The sequence below is a fragment of the Quercus lobata genome, chromosome 2, assembly GCF_001633185.2.
Source record: "Quercus lobata isolate SW786 chromosome 2, ValleyOak3.0 Primary Assembly, whole genome shotgun sequence".
Taxonomy (NCBI): Eukaryota; Viridiplantae; Streptophyta; class Magnoliopsida; order Fagales; family Fagaceae; genus Quercus; species Quercus lobata.
In genome coordinates, this window is record NC_044905.1 from 33,689,581 (window position 1) to 33,713,162 (window position 23,582).

The 23,582-nt window shown below is 36.9% G+C and overlaps 1 protein-coding gene across 1 annotated transcript; it reads left to right on the top strand.

Moving 5' to 3' along the window:
- Positions 1-14,088: 14,088 nt before the first annotated feature.
- LOC115975394 (subtilisin-like protease SBT3.3) lies at positions 14,089-17,816 on the top strand. The gene is made up of 3 exons (XM_031096157.1): positions 14,089-14,427; positions 14,521-14,618; positions 17,521-17,816. Exons 1-3 carry the CDS (start codon positions 14,207-14,209, stop codon positions 17,592-17,594), a joined length of 393 nt encoding a protein of 130 aa, XP_030952017.1. The 5' UTR covers positions 14,089-14,206; the 3' UTR covers positions 17,595-17,816.
- Positions 17,817-23,582: the final 5,766 nt, after the last annotated feature.

Below are 23,582 nucleotides of genomic sequence, written 5' to 3' on the forward strand. Positions count from 1 at the left end.
CATCTTTCTTTTTTCTCAATTCAGCCAACTTTTTCTGTTCCAATTGGAGGGTTTAGCCATCAAGGGAAAATGAATATTTGAAAGGATTAGGCTTACCTCCAATATTTTTTTAACTGGACATATTTTTTTGTTTTAAATATACAATAGCAAATGGTTGTAAGTTTTAATCTTTACATTTTATTTAATTAGAAGATAATAAAATAGTATTTTATTAAAATAAAAGGATATTCCAATTTAAAAAGTACTGAAAGAAGTCAAATCCTATTTGAAGAACTCACAATCTTGACATGACAATGTTATTATATTCCTTTTATAAATATCGATCACACGGTAATGCTTTTGCACTCTGCTTCCTTGTGATAAAATTTTCTTGTGTTTGCTTGTAACATAGTTTCAAAATTTTCAAGTACAAGAGGGAATGTAAAACAGTAATAGTCATAACAAAGTTTCTTTTCAAATTAGTTTAGAGAGATTCTTCAAACTTCTCATATATTTTTATATTAAGTGTGAATTTTGAAAATCTAACAGTAGGATTGCATGTTCTTATTATACCTTTTATGCTTACAAAATTTCAAGAAGATCAAATATCAATTGTTATGTCATCAAACAAATGTTAAAATTTTAAGTTTTTGTGATTTAAAATTGTGTATAAAAAATAAGTTTATTGATCGAATAATAAATAACATCTGATTTATACAAAAATTGATATGCTTGTTAAGAATATAAGAAATGTGAAATTCAATGGTTAGATTTTCAAAATTCACAACAAAAAAAAAAAAAAGCTATAAAAAGTTTGAAGTGTTTCTTGAAATACATGTTTTTATTACACTTTTTTTAGATTATAGTTTTCATATTATTTTGTAAACTAAAACCTTTGCTACCAAACGGCCCCATATACGTCAATAACTTTAGCTTTAAAATCAGTTACATTTTAATGAGTGAAAGTGTAATACAATTCTGCTCTTTTCTTTTTTTTCTTTTTTTTTTCCAAGTTACAAATGATAATAGTTAAGCAAGATACAAATTTTGTGTCTCATTTTTTGTATTTCACTTTATGGTTTCACAATTATGGTATGTCATATGTTTAAATTTTTTTTTTTTAAACTTTTGGTATTTTTTAAGAAAAGTAAAAAGAATATAAAATAAATTGTGATTAGTAGAGCATAAAGTAAAATACAAAAAATGGGAAAGAAAATTTGAACATGTCAAAACTCATACAATTCGTTAACAAGCATAACTAACTAAAACTAATACTAGGAGAGCATATATGGATAGAAATAGGCTAATATTAAACGACAGCTTTAAGAGACTACCACACTTCTACAAGAATGTTTTAGCCTAGCACATAAATCCCATTAATGCATACCATGCTAGAATTTGCATAAATCCTCTATTTTTTTTTTCTTATCGGAATCCTCTATCATATTTTTAATATTTCATTTTATTTTTATGGGAATTCTCTATCTTATTTTTAGTATTTCATTTTATAATCTAGTTGCAATAAGTTAGGTGTTACTTTTACTCTCTTTTTTTTATTTTAAATTTAGGTTTAATTTTAAAGAAAATATAGGGATGCATGGTTGACTACGATTAATGGAGTATACACTACACACAGAACAGAACACTCAAAATAAAATAAAAGAATTTTATTTAACAGTTACAATAGCTTTCAGTGTAAAATAAAATAAATAAATAAACCAACCTACGATGGCCTGTAAAAGAGAAGCTTGGTCAACGAGGTGGGTTTCTATGCCGCACCCCTACACTTTGTCACCTTATCTACTCCTTTGTGCTGAGGGGTTATCTGGAATGGTAAGAAAATCATCAGAAACTAGACAGTTACAAGGAGTTTTATCATGCAGGGAAGGAGTCCATATTTCTCATTTACTATTTGTTGATGATAGCTTGTTGTTCTGTGAAGCATTAGTTGGAGAATGTCAACGCCTTTTGGACATCCTAGGTTAGTATGAAGAGGCATCTGGTCAAGCCACTAATAGACAGAAGACTTCTTTGTTCTTTAGTAAAAATACAACTGAAGAAGTTAAGAGGGAGATATAGCAATTATTGGGAGCAAGGATTATGAATAACTGTGAAAAATACCTTGGACTACCAATGGCTAGTGGAAAATCAAAGGTGAATACTTTTAAGGAGATGCATGACTGAATAAAAAAGAGAGTTATGGGATGGAAAGAAAAGCTTATTTCTAAAGCGGGAAGAGAGGTGTTGATCAAGACAATTGCACAAGCCATTCCAATATACTCTATGAGTCTCTTTAAAATTCCAAAGGTAGTAGGGGACTCTATCAACACTACTTTGGCCAAATATTGGTGGGTCAGACAAAGGATGAAAAGAAGATCCACTTGATAAATTGGAAGAAATTGTGTACACCAAAGAAAAAATGAGGTATGGGTTTTCAAGATATACATGCATTTAATTTAGCTATGCTAGCTAAACAAGCCTGGAGATTGACACACCATACACACTCTTTGTTTTATTGGGTTTATAAGGCAAGGTATTTTCCTAGTTGTTCTTTCATGGAGGCTGAATTAGGATATAAATCCTCATATGCTTGGCGGAGTTTGTTAGCTGCTAGGGATGTCATTATAGAAGGCACAAGATGAAGGGTGGGATATGGTACAAAGATTGAGGTTTCATCTTCACGCTAGTTATCCCATAGACTAGTGTTTATTGGAGAAGAAAGGCTATCTGCTAAGGTGTCTGAGTTCATTGATACAAACACATGGCAGTGGAATAGATTAAAGGTTTGTGAAATCTTCTCACCTAGAACTAGGAAGGAAATCTTAGCCATACCACTTAATCGAAGCCGTTCAAGGGACATTCTGATTTAGAAGGAAAATAGGAGGCATGAGTTCACTGTCAAGTCAGCATATTAGATAACCCTTCGTTTAAAATAGCAGGTGGAAGCTAAACATTCAAAGGCACAGGAGGATAGAAAATGGTGGAATAAGATTTGGGCTTTGAAAGTACCTCCTAAAGTTAAAACTTTTTTTATGGAGGGCTTGCTCCAACATTCTCCCTACAAGAGATAATCTTTTTTGGAGGAAGATACAAATTGATCAAAGGAGTGAATTGTGTAGACAGAAGAGGGAAACTTGTGCTCATCTGTTGTGGGAATGCCCCTTTGCTCAAAACGTGTGGGCGATGGTGAAAGACAGAGCGCAAAAGTGCAGCAATGAAGTCCAGGATTTTTTTCATCTCTTTCAATGTTTGGGTGACAAACTAACAAAGAAGGATCTGGAACAGTGGGCTGCTCTGTCATGGGCTCTTTGGAATGCATGGAACAAAGTCTATTTTGAGAAAGTCCAACCACAACCAAAGGCAATAGTGGAAGGGGCGTTGATGTTACTGGAAACATATCAGCGGGTTGCGGTTTCTTAAGAAAATATATAAGTCTGGATGAAGATTATTGTAGATTGTTTTTATTTGTTTGTATAAAGGGGTAGTGAGTCTCTTTGTTCTCAGTATGTATAAAGTGGTAGTGGGTCTCTTTTGTCTCAGTTTGTATAAAGTGCTTGTGCGCCTCTTTTCTTTTCTTTTCCTTTGGTATACACGGTCTTCTAGGTCTCTTTGTTTTCTTTTGTTTTGTTTTTTTTTTTTTGAGTAAATGGTTTTCTAGAGAACACACTGCTTGGTGCTTCTTTGATGTATATTGTGGTTAAAATACTCTTATAAATGAAGGATTCTATTGTTTTGTTTTCCAAAAAACAAAAAAAAAAAAAAACAAAAAACAAACTAGTTACTTAAACGTGTAGATCTCACACATACATACATACCCATATTTATGGGAGGATAAAACTTGGCAATGGTTCCTTAAGTGCAATTTATTAGGGTTTTTAATTAATTTCAAACACACTATTGCCTAGAATTTATTTTTTGTAAAATTTTTTAAAAAATATTGGTACTTTATTGATCAATGCAACCATATGTTTAAATTATTAGGAACCCTAGTATCTTGCATGCTAAAGAGTTGTATAAGAGTTCCTAAATTTTTCCCTTTATTAAAAAAATGATAAATTACAAAGTTAGTCCCTATCTTTTACACTATATTTCAATTTAATCCATAACTTTTCAATTGTGTCAATTTGGTCCCTAACCTTTTCAATGCATGTCAATTTAGTCCATGTCATTATCTTTTGGATGGAAAAAGTTAATGTGTTAAACGGAACAATAAAAAAAATTACTTTTCATGCCACATTATCTGCTAACTGTACCATTAAAACTGTTATGAAAAAAAAAAAAAAAAATTTGAGACAGGTGATAACCAAAATCCCTAAAACCCCTAACTCATCTCCATCTCTTCTCCCTCTCTCAGTCTCATCAAGCATCAAGCATCAAGCCTTGGTCGCACCTTCATTTCAACACAAAGAATCGTTCTCTCTCTTTCTTTTTCTTATTCTCCCTCTAAATCAAATATCATGAGGGTATTATATAGATTCAAACTCATTATCCTATCGTAGGTTCCAGTTAGCTCAATCGATAAAGTCTTTGATGATTGAATAAAAGATTTGAGATTTAATCCCGATCTATACTAAAAACTGATTGGTGTCTTGGTTTAATGATAAAAAAGACAGAAGTAGACGCTATAGGTTGAAATTCTCTATAAAAAAAAATTTTAAAAAAAAAAAATCTCATTATCCTACCATCCACACATTATTATCATCCTTCCACAGACTCATAAAAATGCCCATTTGGCCCTTTCAACTCCTTCACTCAAAAGAAGATATGCCAGTAATCTCAACTAGAACTTACTTAAGGTCCGTTTGGTTGGAGGAGTGGAAAAATGGGAGGAGGGAAAAGTGGGAGGATAGAAAAGATTTTAATTTCCCTCGTTTTTATTTGGTTGGAAGTGAAAAAATGGAGGGATGGAAAAATGAGTTTGTATAAATTTACTAATTTACCCTTGTTAAAAATGATACCCAATTAAAACAAAAAAAGTGACAGACAACCACACACCAAAAAAAAAAAAAAACACACACACAAAAGAAAGCAAAAGAAAAAAAAGAATATGAGCAACATACACTTAAATCAAAAGAAAAAAAAAAGGGAAAGAAGAGGCAACAAGGGAAGAAAGGAAGAAGAAGAAGAAGAGGAGGCACGTCCAGGAGGGAGGACAAAAAAAAGAAAAAAGAAGAAAGAGGCAATGTCCAAAGGAAGGAAAAAAAAAAAAAAAAGCAAAATTGTTGAAAGTCGCTGTGATGGAAAGAGAGAGAAGCTCTGAGGAGGAAGACACACTAGAAAGGAGTACAAAGAAATTCACCCAATGAATGAGGTAAACACTGAGAGGTTACGTGACGATAGATTTGCTAGTTATAGTGCAAATAGTTATAAAGATAAGTTGGTGGGTTCCATCCCGGGGGCTTATGAACAAGCCTTTGGATTCTCTACTTCCATGGATGAGGAAGATGAATCGGATGTGGATGATGATGAACTCTGTGAAGGTATGGCCGAACTTAAAGTCTCTAGTGAAGAGAAAGCGAGGATTAGAGCACCGTGGAGCCAGTCTATTATTGTAAAAGCTTTTGGTAAGAGTGTGGGCTTTGTATATATGTCTTCTAAGCTTAGAACTATGTGGAATCCGTCTAGTAGAATGGATTGTGTGGATATGGGTCATGATTTTTTTCTAATCAAGTTTGAGCTGCAAACTGATTTGGATGAGGTTCTTAAGAAGGGTCCGTGATTTGTTGGTCAACAATTCTTGGCCATTAGGCAGTGGGAACCCGAGTTCAAAGCGTCTAAGGCAACATGCTCGTCTATTGCGGTGTGGATTAGGCTACCTGAGCTTCCTATTGAGTACTACGATCCCATCATGCTTAAGAATGTGGGGGGTACAATTGGTCCTGTGCTGCGTATTGATTCCCATACGTTTAATGGTGCTAGAGGTCGTTTTGCAAGAATCTGTGTCCAGATTAACATTAACAAACCACTGATTAATTCTACAAAGATTGGGAAGATGGTGTAATAGGAGCAATATGAAGGTATTCAAATGCTGTGCTTTGCGTATGGGTGCATTGGTCATAGGAAAGATAGTTGTCCAACCTTAGTCAGGGGGCCAGAACCGACGGTAGAAAAAGAAGGGAATAATGCCACTGATGCCAACTCCAAACCCAAGGAAGCTTGTATGACTGAGACAAGTCAAAAGGATGGTAAGGCTGGAAAGGAAGAGGTGTATGGAGATTGGATGATAGTGAAGCGGAAGACAAGACCGCCTGGGAAAGGTTGGAACGCACGCTTTGGCTATGGTAGTGAAGGAGTGGGGTTTAAGGGTGATGGCGATGACAAGTCTGATTCACGTTACCCACCTCGAGACTCAAAAACTCATCACAGAAGGGACGTAAAGGGAAAAGCAATGGAGAAAGAGACGTTAGTAAAAAAAAATGTTGAACTAGTGTTGGCCCAGCCGAACCAAAAGAATACACAAAACCAAAGGGGTGAGATGGCTATTGAAAATAATGAACATGTGTTGTCCCAGCCGAACCAAAAGCATACACGGAACCACAGGAGTAAGGTGGATATTGATAATAGTGGGACCCGTAAACCAAACTCTAGGAAGGGGTTTACTAACCATGGTAAAAATCATACTATAGGTTGGGAGAGTAGAAAGTGGCCTATTAAGGCTACCACGGAAGGTGCTCTAGTTAAGAAAAATTCTCCTAGTTGCCTTGGTGGGTTTACCTTTGAGGCAAAAGCTCAAGAGAATGAATATTCCAACAGAGAGATGGGCAATTTTTCTGAAGGGCAAGGTAATACCAATTGGAGACAAGATAATAAAAGGGATACAGAGGGATCCAACGGACATAATGGGCTGGTACGAAGAGGAGGCTCTTGTAGATTAGAAGAACATCTTCCCCCTGATAGAGGTGAGTGCTCGACTGGATTATCTACCTATGGAGGACGAGGCATGGCTAAAAACTCTAAACCCGTATTGGTATTTTCTCATGGACAGACCAACGTTTCCTCCTCTAACCAACATGGTATCAGTGCAACAAGGAAGTCCCTTTTGGGAGCACCTTTGTGAAGAATCAATGAGTGCTTTGGAGAAGATTTATCTGGAGACAGCGATTTGTCAGAGAAAAATCCTTCAAGAGAGACCGGTGGAGATGGTAGTCATGGGCAACCTATTTCTTGTGAAACTTCTGCAGTTTTCAATGCCTATGATAACATGCACTCTGAACATACTCAGCAATCAGTCTCTATTTGGGATTTTGAAACACGCAGTGAATCTGTTTCCGGGACTCATCAAGGAAAATATGGCACTGAGACATGCATGGATATTGAGGGAGACAGGGGAGGAACCATCCCCGGTATGGTTTGATGCTTGCTGTACCCCCAATCCGATTATGAATATTTTAATATGGAATTGTCATGGGGCGATGAAGCCCACTTTCAAGAAGACTGTAATGGACCTGGTGGAATGGCATAAGCCTACAATTTTTGTGATCACAGAAACTAGGATTGATGGTAGTAGAGCTGATGATATCATTAGGAGATTGTCGTTTGATGGGGCATACTCCACAAAGACTATTGGGCATGCAGGGGGTATCTGGCTCCTTTGGCACTCTGATATTGTATCCATGGATGTGCTTTCAGCTACAGAGCAAGAAATTCATGCGATAGTTCAGGTTAGTCCCCATTCTCAACCTTGGCTTTTAAGTGCAATTTATGGTAGTCCTCGTTTTAGAGAAAGATGCATGCTGTCGGAAAATTTAAAAATGTTATCTGTTAGACATAATCTCCCTTGGGCTGTGATGGGAGATTTTAATGATGTCACGTGTGAAGAAGAGAAGTATAGGGGTAATGGTATTTGTAGAAGGAGGGTTATGGAGTATACTGGGTGTATGGATTTTTGCAACCTTATTGATCTGGGATTTTTTGGAACTAAATATACCTAAACTAATAAAAGAGAATTTGGTGATTTAATTCAACAAAGATTGGACCGAGTTTGGGCCAATTCGGGTTAAAAGGCAGAATTTCTTGAAGCATTGGTGAAACATTTAACTCGAATTAATTCTGATCACTGTCCTCTGCTTCTTTCTTTGGATTATCCTTATGTCAGTAATGGTGTCAAACCTTTCTACTTTCAGCCCATTTGGCTTAGTCATGAAGAGTTTCCTAGTGTTGTTAGGGAGGCGTGGGAAGGTAACCATCATAGTGTGTGTAATGCCATTAATGAATTTACCAATAAAGCAAATAGTTGGAACAGAGACGTCTTTGGAAACATTTTTTGGAAAAAGAAGAATCCCATTGCTAGAATGTTGGGTGCAGAGAAAGCCTTAGCCAAAAATCCCTCTCAAAGATTGATCCATCTTCATAATTTCCTTTCGGAGGAACTTGAGAAAATTCTAGCATTGGAGGAAGAACTTTGGTGCATGAAAGCTAGAATGAATTGGCTGATTCAAGGGGAAAGAAACACCACTTTTTTCCATATATCAACTCTTAATCGTCAAAGTCAAAATAGAATTGTTCGTATTCAAAATGCTGATGGTTTGTGGGAAGAGGATATGGACAAGGTTAAGGAAATCTTCCTGGAAGGTTTTGCTAAGTTGTATAGTTCTGAGCAAGTTTCAAGTCTTAGAACTCCCAATAATATTTTTGTTTGGGGAAATCAGTAGTCTGAGTCTGAGGCTGCCAATCTTACCCTTGCTCCTACGGATGCTGAAATCCTTTTTGCTTTAAATTCTATAATAGCCTTCAAAGCTCCTTGCCCAAATGGGCTGCATGCGAGGTTCTTTCAGATATTTTGGATGGTTGTTGGTGAGTCAGTGAAGCATGAAGTCAAGCAAATTTTTAGATTGAAAAGAATCCCCCCCCCCCCCAATTGAATAAAACCATTATTACTCTTATTCTGAAGTAGTTAGGGCCTGAAACAATTAATCATTTCCGTCCCATTAGTTTATGCAACACCATTTACAAGATTGTTTCAAAGATTTTGGTGCTAAGGATGAAACACCTGATGCCTACCCTTGTCTCTCCTACACAAACAACTTTTGTTTCTAGTAGAAGAGGTACGGATAACATCATTGTTGCTCAAGAACTTGTGTATACTTTAGAAAAGAAGAGAGGGAAAACTGGCTTTATGGTGATAAAGTTAGATCTTGAGAAAGCGTATGATAGATTGGAATGGAGCTTTGTGAGAAGCATGTTGTTCAGTTTTGGGTTCCATGAAGACACGGTTGAGCTGGTTATGAATTGCATTTCCTCCACTTCAGCCTCTTTGTTGGTTAATGGGAGCCAGCTTGAATAGTTTAAACCATCTAGGGGGTTGAGACAAGGCGACCCAATATCCCCCTATATCTTCATACTTTGTATGGAATTCTTAAGCTCCCTCATAAATAAGAAGTGTGAAGAGGGTAAGTGGATTAAAGTGAAGGCTTCACGTGGTGGACCTGGTTTTTCTCATTTGTTTTTTGCTGATGATTTGCTTCTTTATGCCAAAGCTGACCGGGGTAACTGTGAGGCAATAGTTGATGTGTTGGAAGAATTTTGTGAGCTCACGGGGCAGAAGATTAGCAAGGTTAAGTCCAAAGTGTTTTTCTTCCCAAATACGTCTGAAGAAACAAAGGATGATTTAGTGCAGTTGCTGGGGATTAATAAAACTTCTAATCTTGGTAAATATCTCAGATTCCCTATTTTGTATAAAGGGAGATGCCGAAATGACTTCCAATGCTTGGTGGAAAGAGTACAAGTGAAATTAGTAGGATGGAAAACCAAATGTCTATCTCCTGCAGGCCGGATTGTGCTTATTAAGGTAGCGGTGACTGCCATTCCAGAATATACTATGCAATGCTATAGAATACCAGTTAGAATTTGTGATGAAGTTGATAAGCTTGTTAGGGACTTTTTATGGGGGTCGACGGTGGAGAGGAAGAAGATGCATATGATTGGATGGAGTCATGTAACGATGCCTCAAGATCTTGGGGGATTGGGTATTTTCCAAATGAAAGCTCGAAATACTACTCTATTGGCAAACCTTTGTTGGAGGATTGCTTCTAGCCAAGACTACCCTTTGGGCACAAATGCTAATAAGTAAATATTTGATTGCTACTAGACTTAGTGAAGGAGGAAGACAGCTCCCAGCTTCAAAAATCTGGGCTGCTTGTAAAGAAGGAGGAATTATTTTTAATAAAGGTTTGAAATGGGCAGTTGCAAATGGAGAAAAGGTGGGATTTTGGGATGATTTTTGGCTCCCTTCAGGTCCCTTAAGGAAGCAGATTGAGGGTCCCCTTGTTGAGAGGGAAAATAATTTGTCAGTTAAGATATTCTTATCTAACCCCAATGTGCTATCCTTCAATTTTACTAAAACCATTTTGAAGGACATTCAAGGTATCCTGTTAGCTTCGCGTCCTGAATTGAAGGATAGGCTTATTTGGGCATATTCCAAGGATGGTTCTTTCTCCTTAAAGTCTGCTTATCTCCTTGCCAAAGGTTTAAATCCTTTGAACCTTGCTTCTCATTCTTATAGGTGGGCCTGGGATGCTTACACTACTCCAAGGATCAAATTCTTTTTGTGGCTTGTTTCTCGGAATAGTATTCCTACTCATGTAGTGCTTGGTTCAAGGGGTTTCAACCTGTGTTTAACTTGTGAAGTGTGTGGACTCTCAGATGAATCTATTATCCATGCATTGCGTGACTGTCCTGGGGCTAAAAGAGTGTGGGCTGAGTTGGGCATCAAGTGTACAAATCAAGAGTTCTATGATCTCCCTTTATCGGAATGGCTGAAGAGCAACTGCTGCTCGATCTAGATTTTTTCTTGGCCTCGTATTCCTTGGAAAATGCTATTCCCTCAGGCTCTTTGGCTTATATGGCTCCAACGGAATAAGGTAATTTTTCATAATGGAAGTTTTGATGCGAAGTTAGATGGCCAGTGCATTAAAAAAGGAGTTGAGTTCTTTGCTATTGTGCTTGAAAACCCCCATAAAACCGAGTAGAATGTCGACTTGGGTGTCCTGGACTAAACCCCAAGAGGGATGGGTGAAGTTGAACTCAGATGGATCGGTGTTAGGGAACTCGAAGAAGGCTGGTGGAGGAGTTGTGATCAGATATAGTAATGGGGATTGGATTGCGGGTTGCTTAAGGAAACTTGGGAACACGTCTCGTATACTGGCTGAGTTGTGGGTGCTTAGAGATGAGCTTCTTTTGGCAAAACAACTTAGTTTAGATAATAATTGTGTAGATATGGATGTTGAATATCTTGTTTATTTGCTTTCTAATACTTTTGTGGTTAACCTTAGTCTTGAACCTTTATTATCCGATTGCAGGAACCTAATGAAGACGTTCCTTAACTGTACTGTGGCACATGTATTTAGGAAGGCGAATAGGTGTGCTGATAGATTACCTAGGTTGGAGGCTGATCTGCATTCAGACCACCTTATTTTGTATAATCCACCACTTGTGGTGGAAGACCTCTTGGCTAGTGATAAAGTTGGCCATTTTTGTAATAGACTTGTGGTGCCTTAGTTGTATAATACTTGCATGGTTTACCAAAAAAAAAAAAAAAGAAAGAAAGAAAGGAGGCAACGTCCAAGAAAAAAAAGAGTGAAGAAGAGCAATGTACGGACAATGCCCATATGCAAGTACATAAGGGCATTTTTGTCCATTAAGCAGCCCCATTTTCTCTCTTCAGTTTTCTCTCTATTTTTGGGAGAAAACATTTTCGTGGGCCCATGGAGAAAACACTTGGGCCCCACCATTTATTTTTCTTCCTCCCCACCCAACCAAACACACTCCAAAAAAGTTTTTCTTTCCATTTTCTCTCAAAAGTTTTTCATCTATCCTATTTCACCTCCAAACAAACACACCCTTCAAAATCAAAGACCCAAAACCAGACAAACTAATAACCCACCTCAAAAAACTAAAAACCATCCTCAATCTCCACCAACTTATGTCAAACTAAAAACATTGTCCCTTCGTTTCACTACAACTCATGTCTAGGTGGAAAAACATTGTCGGACTTAAATGTCATTGAGATATGATGTAAAGAATAGGAACCAACTTTGTAATTTACTCTTAAAAAAACTATATATATATATATATATTTGTTAAGACATGCTAAAGTATACTTGGTAAGGAGACATTTATGGATTCCCACCAACATTAGGAAATAACAAAAGTAATAAAAATAACTAGAGATTGAAAATAGCCAACTTGACTACATTATAAAATTTAGGGTGAAAAATAAGAATAATGTTAGAGATACAAACTATTTTACAAAAATTTTTACAAACTGCTGATATGGTGAGTGATTATTAATAAATGAAAAAGTGATATTAATGGTGAATCTAAATGAAAACCAATAAGAGGTTTGTCACATTAACATTTTGATAAAAATGTTGTAAAATAGTTTGTGATTGTAGCATTATTTAAAAAACTATTTTAGTACCTAAACTTGACAAGAAGTTCATTTTTTGTTTTAAATTATTAAAAAGTTCGCTTTTCATATCTAAATTATTGAAAATGTTTCAATTTTTGTCCTTAATTTTTTTTTTAAAGTATTTTTGAAATTATTGAAAAAGTTCTTTTTTTATCCCTAATTTTGTCTTTAAATTATTATTAAAAAAAAAAAAAAAAAAAACTCTTTACAAAGTTTGAAGGTGATTTTTTTTTTTTAAGCCTAGGGTGACCATAGTATTTTATCCTTAAATTTACCTTATCAGTTGCACTCAACAAAAGCCTTGTAAATCTCTTATTTTAACTATCAAATAATTAATTAAAAAAAATGCAAAAATGCAAAACTAACCCTCTAACTTTCACTGTTTTTCATTTCAGTCCTCTAACTTTCAATTTTGTTAATTCAGTCCTCTAACTTTCAATTTTTGTCAATTCAAGGCTCCGTTACAACTCAGTTAGTGCTGCTATTAGATACGCTTGAAACGACACCGTTTTGCTCTTCTTCTTCTTCTTCTTTTAATTCAGAATTAAAAGAAAATAATAAAGATCTATAAAAAAAATAAAAAAAAATTAAGGGGAACGACTCCCCTGAATCAAAACAAAACAAATCCCTAACGTAAATCAAAAAAGAGAAACTTTGAGAGATCCAAATCCCTAACGTAGAGAATTTGGGGAAAAGGAAGAGAGGCTGAGTCAGATTTGAGAGAGAGAGACCAAGTCCGTTTGAGAGAGAGGCTGAGTCGGATTGAGAGAGAGAAACTAAATCGGTTTTCCAAGATGAAGGTGACTGAATCGGTTTTGAAGGTGACTAAAGTCTTCTCACTAGACTGAATCAGATTTGAATACGTACACAAGGCTCCTTTCGGCCTCTACGGCTTGATTCCCTTCATGATCTCGCACGGCAAGTCTCACGGAACTTCTGGATTCTTCTGGCTGAATGTGGCAGAGATGCAGATCGATGTGTTGACGGCCAGTTAGGACGCAGATTCTGGGATCTCATTACCGTCGGATAGGTCTAGAATCGACACATTGTGGATGAGCGAGGCCGGGATTATTGACGCTTTCTTCTTCGTCGATCCAAAGCCTAAAGACGTGGTTAGACAGTACACTAGTGTGACTGGAACGCCTACGATGCCTCAATTCTTTTTTTTATTTTTTCTTCCAGATTTTTCTTATTTTTTTAATTCCGAATTTAATAAAAAAATAAAAAAAGGCGTCGTTTCAAGCATATCAAACAGCAGCACTAACTGACTTATAACGAAGTCTTGAATTGACAAAAATTGATAGTTAGATGACTAAATTGACAAAACTAAAAGTTGGAGAACTGAAATGAAAAATTGTAAAAATTAGAGGGTCAATTTTGCATTTTTACCTTAAAAGAAATATATACACTTCTTGATATGAAGTTATAATACACGAAACAACTAAAGGCCAGGGCAGCCGAATGAATTTTTATGGAAAAAAAGCGTAGACCCCAAAGCAGAGACAAATACATAACAAATTAACAATTAACAAAGAGAAATGCTGGAGACACACCAGCAAACTAAACAAATAGTAAAACTTATTCAGCCAAAAAAAAACAAATAGTAAAACTTAACCCTTAAGCACCGTAAAAATAGTACGAATAATGCCCAAAATAATAGTAACAATAAATAAATAAAATCAGTTTTTCCCATACAAAGATAATATTATAATTAAGAACATTGTGATTCTCCGATTTCTTGGACGGTGGTGGTGGCAAAGAGTTGTGGCTATAAAAGAAAAATGAGAGCCAAAAGTTAATAAATAAAAAGCTATAAAAATGGGTCCAACTCCAAGAATACTTTCATTTCTGTCTCTCACATTGCTGCTGCTGATACCGATTACAACAATGGCCGAGCGTGTTCCGGAAAAGAAACCTGATCAATCATCATCATCATCATCAGAATCAGAATCGGCGGTTCACATCGTATATGTGGAGCGACCCCAAGATATGGAGCCTGAGGCTTTCCACATCCAAACCCTAGCCTCCGTCCTCGGCAGGTTCTTTTCTCTTTCGTAAAAGATAAAAAGATTCTTTTGTTATAGAAATTAGAAATATTGTTCAAAATTGTGCGTTGGAAATTTTTTTGACAGTGAAGAGGCTGCAAAGGAGGCTCTGATATATAGTTACAAGACAGCAGCTAGTGGATTCTCTGCTAAGCTTACACCCCAACAAGTTTCCCTCATTGCAAGTATGCGGATCTCTTTGTTTTTCGTTTGGGTCTTAATTCAATGGAAATTAAAATGAATAATTCTATCATATTACTACTTGTTTCAATCTATTCTTTGTTTCTTTCCCCTATATTGTTTTTTTTTTTTTTTTTAATTATCAATGGGTTTTCATCTCGAAGCCCTAACTTAAGATTTGGGGATTTTTCACCAACTTGGCTGATTGCAATGATGTGCTTGACCAATATTTTGGTGCCACTTTTTCTGTCTTAAAAAAAAAAAAATATATATATATATATATATATTTATTTTTAAGAATTGGTCCATATCAGATTTTCTAATGCAGATAATATAACACCTTGAGCAGGGGCGGAGGGAGGGGGGGTCGAGGGGGGGCAAGCCTTCTCAATATTTCTCAAGCAATAGTGGTGTAAAATGTAGTAAAAGTCCCCACTTGATAGTTGACACAAAAGACAATCTACTTTTTCTTGTTATTTATATTTATTAGCTTGTCAACAATTGTCAGACAATTTTACATTCACATGGCAACACTTTTTTTACATAATAGGTTCCATCTAATAGTACTTTTTTTTGCACATTACTTTGCCAGCTACGACTGAAAAAAAAAAAAAATATATATATATATATATATATACACTAAATTGGACTTTGAAAGAAAAAATCTATGTTTATGTGTAATGTGCCTACTTTAGCGCCTTACCAGTTGGTTTCCAGCTTACAATTTTTTCTCTAGTTATCAACCTTTTCAATATCAAACTTGAGTTTTTGCTATAAACTTGAATTTTAACGACATAAAAAAGTAAAAATGTCTATATGAAATTTTAGAAGCATTCATGGCATTGAGTTGCATATAACCAAATAAAACTTCATAAGCATATTGCTATATTCTGAATATTTTTACATTGCTTTATTTTTCCAATTTATTTCAAAGATCCAAATTACATGTTTAAATAGTGTGTATTTAGTATCGATTAATTTATCTTAGATTAATTCTACCTTCAATCTTGTCTTTTAATCTTGCCCCCCCTAATTTGAAATTCTAGCTCCGCCACTGCTTGAGGACATAAAATTTTAGGTTCGAAAAGCAGACTGCGCCTAAAGCTTAGGATGAAAACAATATTTTAGTTTTCTTTAGTTATGTGCTATAGATTCTCAATAAACTAATTAGACTCGGCCATATGTATTCTTTTCTTCCATTCTTAGGGGATGCCCCACCAATGAGTATCTATATTGGATCCAGTCATGATAGAGTGGGCTAAATTTTATGATGGCCGTCAACCTATTACAACCCTCCTCCTTTTCCTGAGCTTGGGACCAACTATGAACAAATATATGACACTAAGCACATGCACAGTTGGAGTTTTTCTAGTATAAGAATAGTGAAGATTTGAATGGCTGACGAAGGTTGTATTTTGGACTTTTGTCTTTGAATTATATTTTAAAAACGATACCCAAAGTGAGGAAAGGGTTTTTTCTTTATCAAAAAAAAGAAGAAGAAAAGAAAGGTTTTCTTAGTGTCTACAATGATGTAGTCCACACTAGGTGGCTTGTATTCAAATGTCATTCTCATATCATTGTTGTGTGTTATGCTGTGTACATTTGTTCTGCCTGGATACTTTAGGTATCTTGCAGAGTCCATTTAAAATGGAATCTGATTGGATCTAAACCTTTATGATACGTGTGTAGAGGAGACTTCCGCACATGGAACACTACGCGTGGGCTACTTTAACACTTCGACTAGATAGGAGATTAGGTTTGCTAGATTTACATTATCTTTGTGATTTTATCAGGTTAGTCAGACTAGATGAATAAAGATTGAGATTAAAAAAAAAAAAAAATGAGCGCTATCTTATCGGCTAGGATGGCATTCATATGGCCAGTTACCAAATAATGAATAGATGAGAACTATGGTTGAAAAACACAAGTCTAAAAGCTTGTTTTGGAGGCTTTGGTTTTCCCTCAAAGCAAAACCAGCTTTTGTCCTGTATGTGCTGCCATTATTTGCACTTTCCAATACCATGGCACTGTGAGGTAGGTGCCACCAAGGTCGTGGTGGAAGTGACCATAACTCTTTGTTTCAGCACTGAAGGTAGTAATTGATATGGGGTTACGGTGGTCTGTGGGTGAGCTCTTTTAGATTTGGCTGGCCATCGGTGGTCTCTATTTTCCAATTTGTTGTCATGTTTCACTTCCGTTATTCTCTTGTTCTATTATCATGCAAAATCAGCCTATATGTGAGCTGAAAGTTTACCTGACATTTTTTTTTCATACAGCAGTTGAGTTAACTAGTCAATAGTTGCCTAGAAATTGCCTGAATTTCCCTTAGTAGAATTTTAGTTATTTTATTTATAAGCATCATCTTCACGGACTCTGGTCACCTCCTCTACTTTTGTTGTTCTTTTGTTTTCCTTTTTTCTAGCAGAAAAAACTTTATGGTGGTATAGTAGGAGTAAGAGAGAAATTATGTAAATCCTGCTACCTTATTATACTAGACACGATTATGCTTTGGTTTTGTGCTGGACACCTACCGGCAATAATATCTTGATAATATTTTATGTTATATGCTATGAAGTGATTGTGTTATTTATTATCTGACTTTTAGTTCTATACCATCAGTCTACTTGTTATTTTAAGTGATGACCTGTTTAAAATTTCCTATACAATTTACTGTGTTTCTCATCATTGTTATGCCAAGAAATTCCTACTCTATTATATTCTCCATAATACAACAACACAATCCATAGTCGTAAAACTCTGGGATTGACAATGAATCCTCAGCAGACTAATCAAAACATATTCTTAATTAACATGTCCTCTTTTGTTTTTTTTTTTTTACTAATTCTACCAGTATAATGTTCTCCATGATAAAGTGGATGATTTATTTGTTTATTTCTTTCTTGGCAGAACTACCAGGTGTTCTTCAGGTTGTCCCAAGCCGGACACTGCAGCTGCATTCGGGACCCGGGAGGCTGCATTAAAGGATATGAAACTCCTGCACCTAGTATACATATCTCTCAAACAGTTGTCTCGTGTATAAACCAGTCTGCCCTATGTGCTGTCCTGTGTGGCATAGGAGCTTTCACCTAAATAAGGTTTAACTTTTGGATTTAAGCTGTAAAATACTCTCGTGTGATTACTTCTGCAGGTTATATATATATGACATAAAAAAGATAAGTTGTTTTGGTGTTCCTAATATTCAAGTGAACCAAACTCCAAATCAGAGCAGAGTTCAAAATCTATGTTTTGCAGTTCAAAATCTCTTCCCCCCAAATCCACCCCCACCAAAATAAAATTGTCGGCAATTTGATTTTTTTTTCGGCTTTTGTTAATGGATGTGGATGTTGAAGTGCGTTAGGAATTTATTAGGTGGAAAGTAACAAGACCTAATAAATAAATACATGTTTAACTTTAGTTGCTCAATTCCCTTAAAAAAAAGGTTGGTTGATTGCAATAATTTTTTTTTCTTCGTTTAAACCTCAGCTTTAACCAATTCACTTCAACACTTGTCAATTAGACCCTCCCTCTTACAACGTGTTGAAGTAGTAGGTTGTAATTTGTGCAACATCACTTTCATTGGAACCCCATTGACATCACGTTTGTTCTACACCAATCACAATTTACTACCCTAGCAATTGTGATATATGTTGTGTGATTATTGTTTAAATAAACAAGTTCAAAAATTGTCAAATTATACTTATTTCATCAAAATCTTTGTTTACGTGTGTAATCTCCTCTTGACATGAAGAAGTCATAGGTAGGAGGCAAAGTTTCTGTCTAGTCCACGAGATGGGATGTAAGGGATGTGATGCACATTCGTGTCCAAAATCCAACCTGACCCATAGACACAACTAATTCATATTAAATATATTTGCTTAATTGAGTTTTGTGTGGATATGATCACTCTCTCACAAAAACATTGAAACTATAAAGGAAAAGGAAAGTTTCAGAGGACTTTTAGAAAAACTATAATGAAAAATGATCTTTTACAAAAAAAAAAACTATAATGCTCTAATATAAGCTTATGTTTGGTTGGGTTGAAAATAGAGATGATAAAAAATGGGAAAGGAAAAGGCAGAGGAAAATGTGATTTTCTATTGTTTGGTTAAAGTTAAAAGGGAAGAAAAAAAAAAAAAATGGTGCGTGGAGTATTTATTGGGCTCGCCATTTTTTTTTCTCTCTCCAAATCAGGAAGAAAAGAGAAAGGAAAATGGCAATGAGATAAAAAAATTACCACCACTTTTTCTATATTCTACTTTTAATCATAAAGACATAATAGTTATTTTTTTTCTTTTTCTTTCCACTTCTCTATTTTCTCTATCAAACACACAATGAAAAATACAAAAATTTTATCCTCCTAACATTTTCTAATTTCTCAATTTTCCATCCTCCCAATCATACGAAGAAATGCTCAATAAATGCCCAGTTCTCCATTTTCTACACATTGGATTTTTGCAAAAACAATAATGAAAAAGGAAATTTTCAGACAAAAAAATAGACTTTCCCTCCCTTTCCCTCATTTTCCCGAGAACTGCACAAAACTTTAGTGAGAGACACAACGTGATATACTTTAGTAATGCACCCACTCCCTTGCAAGCTTGCCCCACCATTGTTACATGTTGGTCATACAAATGTCCTAAAATTAGGACACCAACAATTGTCAAATCCGTTGGAAAACCTTAGAATTATTGACAATTTTTGGTAGGATTTCAACTGGAATCTCTAGGGTTTCTAATGTGGGTTGACTCATATGACTTGGGATTGTCACTATCTAATTTTTTTAATAAATACTTAGTAATAATGCTTGATTTTTAAACTTCGAAGAATTATTACTATCCAATGTTTACATAGCAAATGATGGTGTAAAAATGTTTCAAAGAATTAGTAAATGATGTCAATGATCTGCAAATGATCATAGCAAATGATCTGCAAAGAATTAGTAAACCCAAGAATTAGTAAAAATGTTTATGTGGGGCCAGAAAACTTATGACCCGGCCCACTTTCACTAGGACCTAGGGCCCGTGCTGAGGAGAGTAGATGCCGAGGACAAGTGGTGAAAGACCAAATAGCCTAGAGACGCAGCCGAGGATGACCTTGTCCTCGACATCTCAAGACTTCAAAGGGAAGAGCGACATCTTGTCGAAGGTTGCCTCCAGAATGCCCCTAGAAGAAGAGACGAGTAGAATGGGACCCACATGGGGGTACGGAGTGGGGGTGGTTCAAGGTAAATACGTCACCTCTGCATTGAATGCGCCCACAAACGTCCTAGCCATATTAATGAGAAAAGACGCCTGAACAGTGTGGCTTCGATTAGTGCAACTAACAAAAGGCAGGGGGAGGCGGTTGATGGGACAGGTATTTGAATAGGTATCTGTCTGATATACAAGTGGAGGGTCAGGATCAACCGAGAAGGGCTATATAATCTAAAGACTTATGCGCCAAAAGAAGGGGGCTTCCGGACCATGGAGTCCTAAAAAAGGGAGAATAATAAAGACATGAAGCTCCTTGGACGAGGTCTAAGGACCGGAACCACTCATGACATACCGGAATAGATTGTTATTAAACACGTCAGGTTCATCCTTGTGCAAATCGCTATGGAAACCCTAATTAACTACCGTTCGGTGACCAAGGCCTAGCCTTTCAAACCCACACTCTACAAATTATATTGTTTGAGCCCCTAACGTGCTAACCCAATATCATTTTGGGGTTGTTACGAATTGAGTCCTTACAGTTTACATAGCAAATGATCTGCACAGCTTGCATACTCAAAAACCACATCAACATTTCAAAGAATTCTTCTCTCTTTTCATTTATTTATTTATTATTTTTAATTTTCTTACAATTTTTTAAATGATAATTTTTTGTCTCACAATCGCCCAGTAGAAAGTTGTGCCTAACTCTAGGGTTTAGGCTTTTTAGTTTGTGTCAATCATACTTGTACAATTTTCTTTTCAAAGTCAGTGAGTTGTCTTTCAGTTTCAACGCTTGCAACCGAGGGTTATCATGGAAGACTTGTCAGTGATGTGGAAAAAACTTTCACTATCAGAGGAGGAGGAGAGTGAGTATAGCGGTCAGATCTTTGAGACGACAGGGGGGAAGGTTTTAGCAGCCAAATTCTTTACACGTAGAGTGTTGAATATGGAGGCTATAGCCTGGACGTTCAAACAGTTGTGGCAGACAAAGAAGAGTTTCGAGATCAAAGATATGGGAAGTCATGTGGTTCTCTTTGTGTTTTCGGATAAGATGGATGCAGACAGGGTCCTCTTAGGAGAGCCATGGAGCTATGATAAACACTTGGTTTCTCTGCGTTGGATGGAGAAGACTGTTGCGGTAAAAGATTTGGTTTTCGACAAAATGTTTTTTTGGATTCAGGTCCATGACTTACCAGTGGGGGATATGAATCCAGATGCGGTTACTGAGATCGGTAAAGTCTGTGGAGAGGTACAACAGGGACTTAGAGAGTGGGGCAATTAGGATGGAAGCACCTTTACGAGAATCAAAGTTGGGGTTAACATATCAAAACCACTATGTCGAGGACGCAAAATCCTTCATGGGGATAGGGAGATCGGCTAGGTTAGATTTAAATATGAACGCTTGCCAAATCTGTGTTATTGGTGTGGCCGGCTTACCCATAGTGACAAGGAGTGCTACGTTTGGGTGAGGAGTAAGGGCTCTCTGACTGAAAACGATAGGCAGTATGGTGCTTGGTTACGTGCGCCAACCTTTAATATGAGGAAGTGCGCAACGATCAAGGTGGGTGGCGCAAAGGATGAGGAGAGTGGTGGTGACGTGAACGATGGTGAGTCTCATGGAGGAGTCGCGAAGGAAGTAAGAAAGGAGACTAATACAGTTTGGAGTGGGATGTTTGGATCAAATCGGGATCATGGTACTGAATCAAGGGAGGAGGAAGGTGGGGCTAGGGCAATTTCGCCGACTATGCCACCTCACGAAGTAACGGATTATGCGATCACAGGAGATGCGAAAATCTCGGAGAATATCGCGAGGAGCAAGCCGGATTTCCAGGAGGTATTGAACGGAATTGATGTTGAGATGTCAATGTTTGATTCTACAGTAGTGGGCTCAAGTCCAATTGGGCCCGATATGGCCTTAGTGTAGTCTAAGGGCCAATCCATTAGTAATACAACAACTGGTATAGGCTTCAATTCAGAGCTGGTTATGGTGGAATCTATACAAGGCAGCCCACAGGATAACAATTATAAAACCCATAGTTGGAAGAGATTAGTGTAGGATAGAAATCCAACTGAAACCCAGCTCGTGCCTTTTATGAAGAAGAGACTTCTACATGAAAATGAGGATAGCAGTGACGTTGTGCATGCAAGAAAAAAACTTTGTGCAAACCCCTTACCAACGGTGGAGGCTGCTAGGCAACCCCGCCGAGAGCCATGACTGGTCTAGCCTGGAACTGCCGTGGGCTTGGGAACCCACGGGCAGAGGATGAGCTTGAAGAATTTATTCGAGCACAAGACCCCTAATTGTCTTTTTGTCAGAAACCTGGTCTGGGAAAAAGCAGTTAGAAAAAAATAAAGCGCAAGGTTAAATATGTAGGTTTGTTTACGGTTCCTAGTCGTGGTAAAGGAGGTGGTTTGGCCCTTTTGTGGAAGTTAGAAGGTGCCGTGTGGGTTGACAGCTTTTCAAAAAACCATATTGATGCAGTTGTAAACTGTGGTACAGTGGATGCGTGGAGGTTCACCGGTTTTTACGGAGAATCGGAAGCTAGTAATAGGGAGGAAGCATGGAGTATGCTCTGTATGTTGAAATCCAAACCACACTTACCATGGTGCTGTATGGGTGATTTTAATGAACTCTTACACATGAAAGAGAAGAAGGGTGGGCGACTTAGACCGCATGCACAGATACAAGCTTTCCGAGACACTTTAGACTTTTGTGGCTTCATGGACCTTGGCTTCACAGGTCCGGAATTCACCTGGCATGGTAGACGACATGGGCATTTGATTTGGGAGCGTCTTGACAGGGGAATGGCCAACTATGATTGGTTATCAAAGTTTCTGGCTGCTACAATTCGCCACCTTCACTGCTATTCTTCTGACCATTAGCCTATCAATCTTATTTTCAACCCCAACAATGAAGCTCAACGTTGGAGTAGACGTCCATTCCGTTTTGAAGAGATGTGGTTAGCTGACAGAGGATTTAGTGATACAGTGTTGAGAGCGTGGCAATGTGATCACCAAGGGACCCCCATGTTCAAGGTAACGAGAAAGCTTAAGAAATGTAAGAAAATGTTGAAGTCTTGGAGTAAGGAGCACTTTGGAAGTGTTAAGTCTTAGATTGCAAAGAAGAAAGAGTTATTGTGGAAAGCGGAAGAAATGGCAACCAAAGGGGGAGATTATGAGTCAGTTGTCACCCTTAGACGTGAACTCAATATTCTGCTTGACAAGGAAAGCCGGATGTGGAAACAGAGAACGAGAAAACAGTGGTTGGCTAAAGGGGATAAGAATGCAAAGTATTTTCATGCAGTGGCTACCCAAAGAAAAAGGAAAAATTTTATAAAAGGAATCCGAGATGATGAAGGGGTATGGTAGTCAGAGGACGAGGTGGTGTCCTCATTATTTGTTGACTTCTATACTAGGCTCTTTACTTCATCAAATGGCCATGATATTGACCAAATCTTGGAGGGTGTGAATAAGGTTGTTTCTGACAGTATGAATTTTGAATTGTTGAAGCCTTACAGCAAAGAAGAGGTGGATGCTGCTATTAAACAAATGGAACCTTTAAAAGCACCAGGTTTAGATGGGATGCCGCCCATCTTTTATCAATCTTTTTAGCAAAATGTGGGTTCAGAAGTTACTGAAGCTGTCCTCTCCTGTTTGAATTCTGGTACTCTCCTTAAATCCATTAATCACACTTTTATTACTTTAATTCCTAAGGTTTGCAATCCTGAAAGTGTCTCGGAATTTAGACCCATTAGTTTATGCAATGTGCTTTATAAA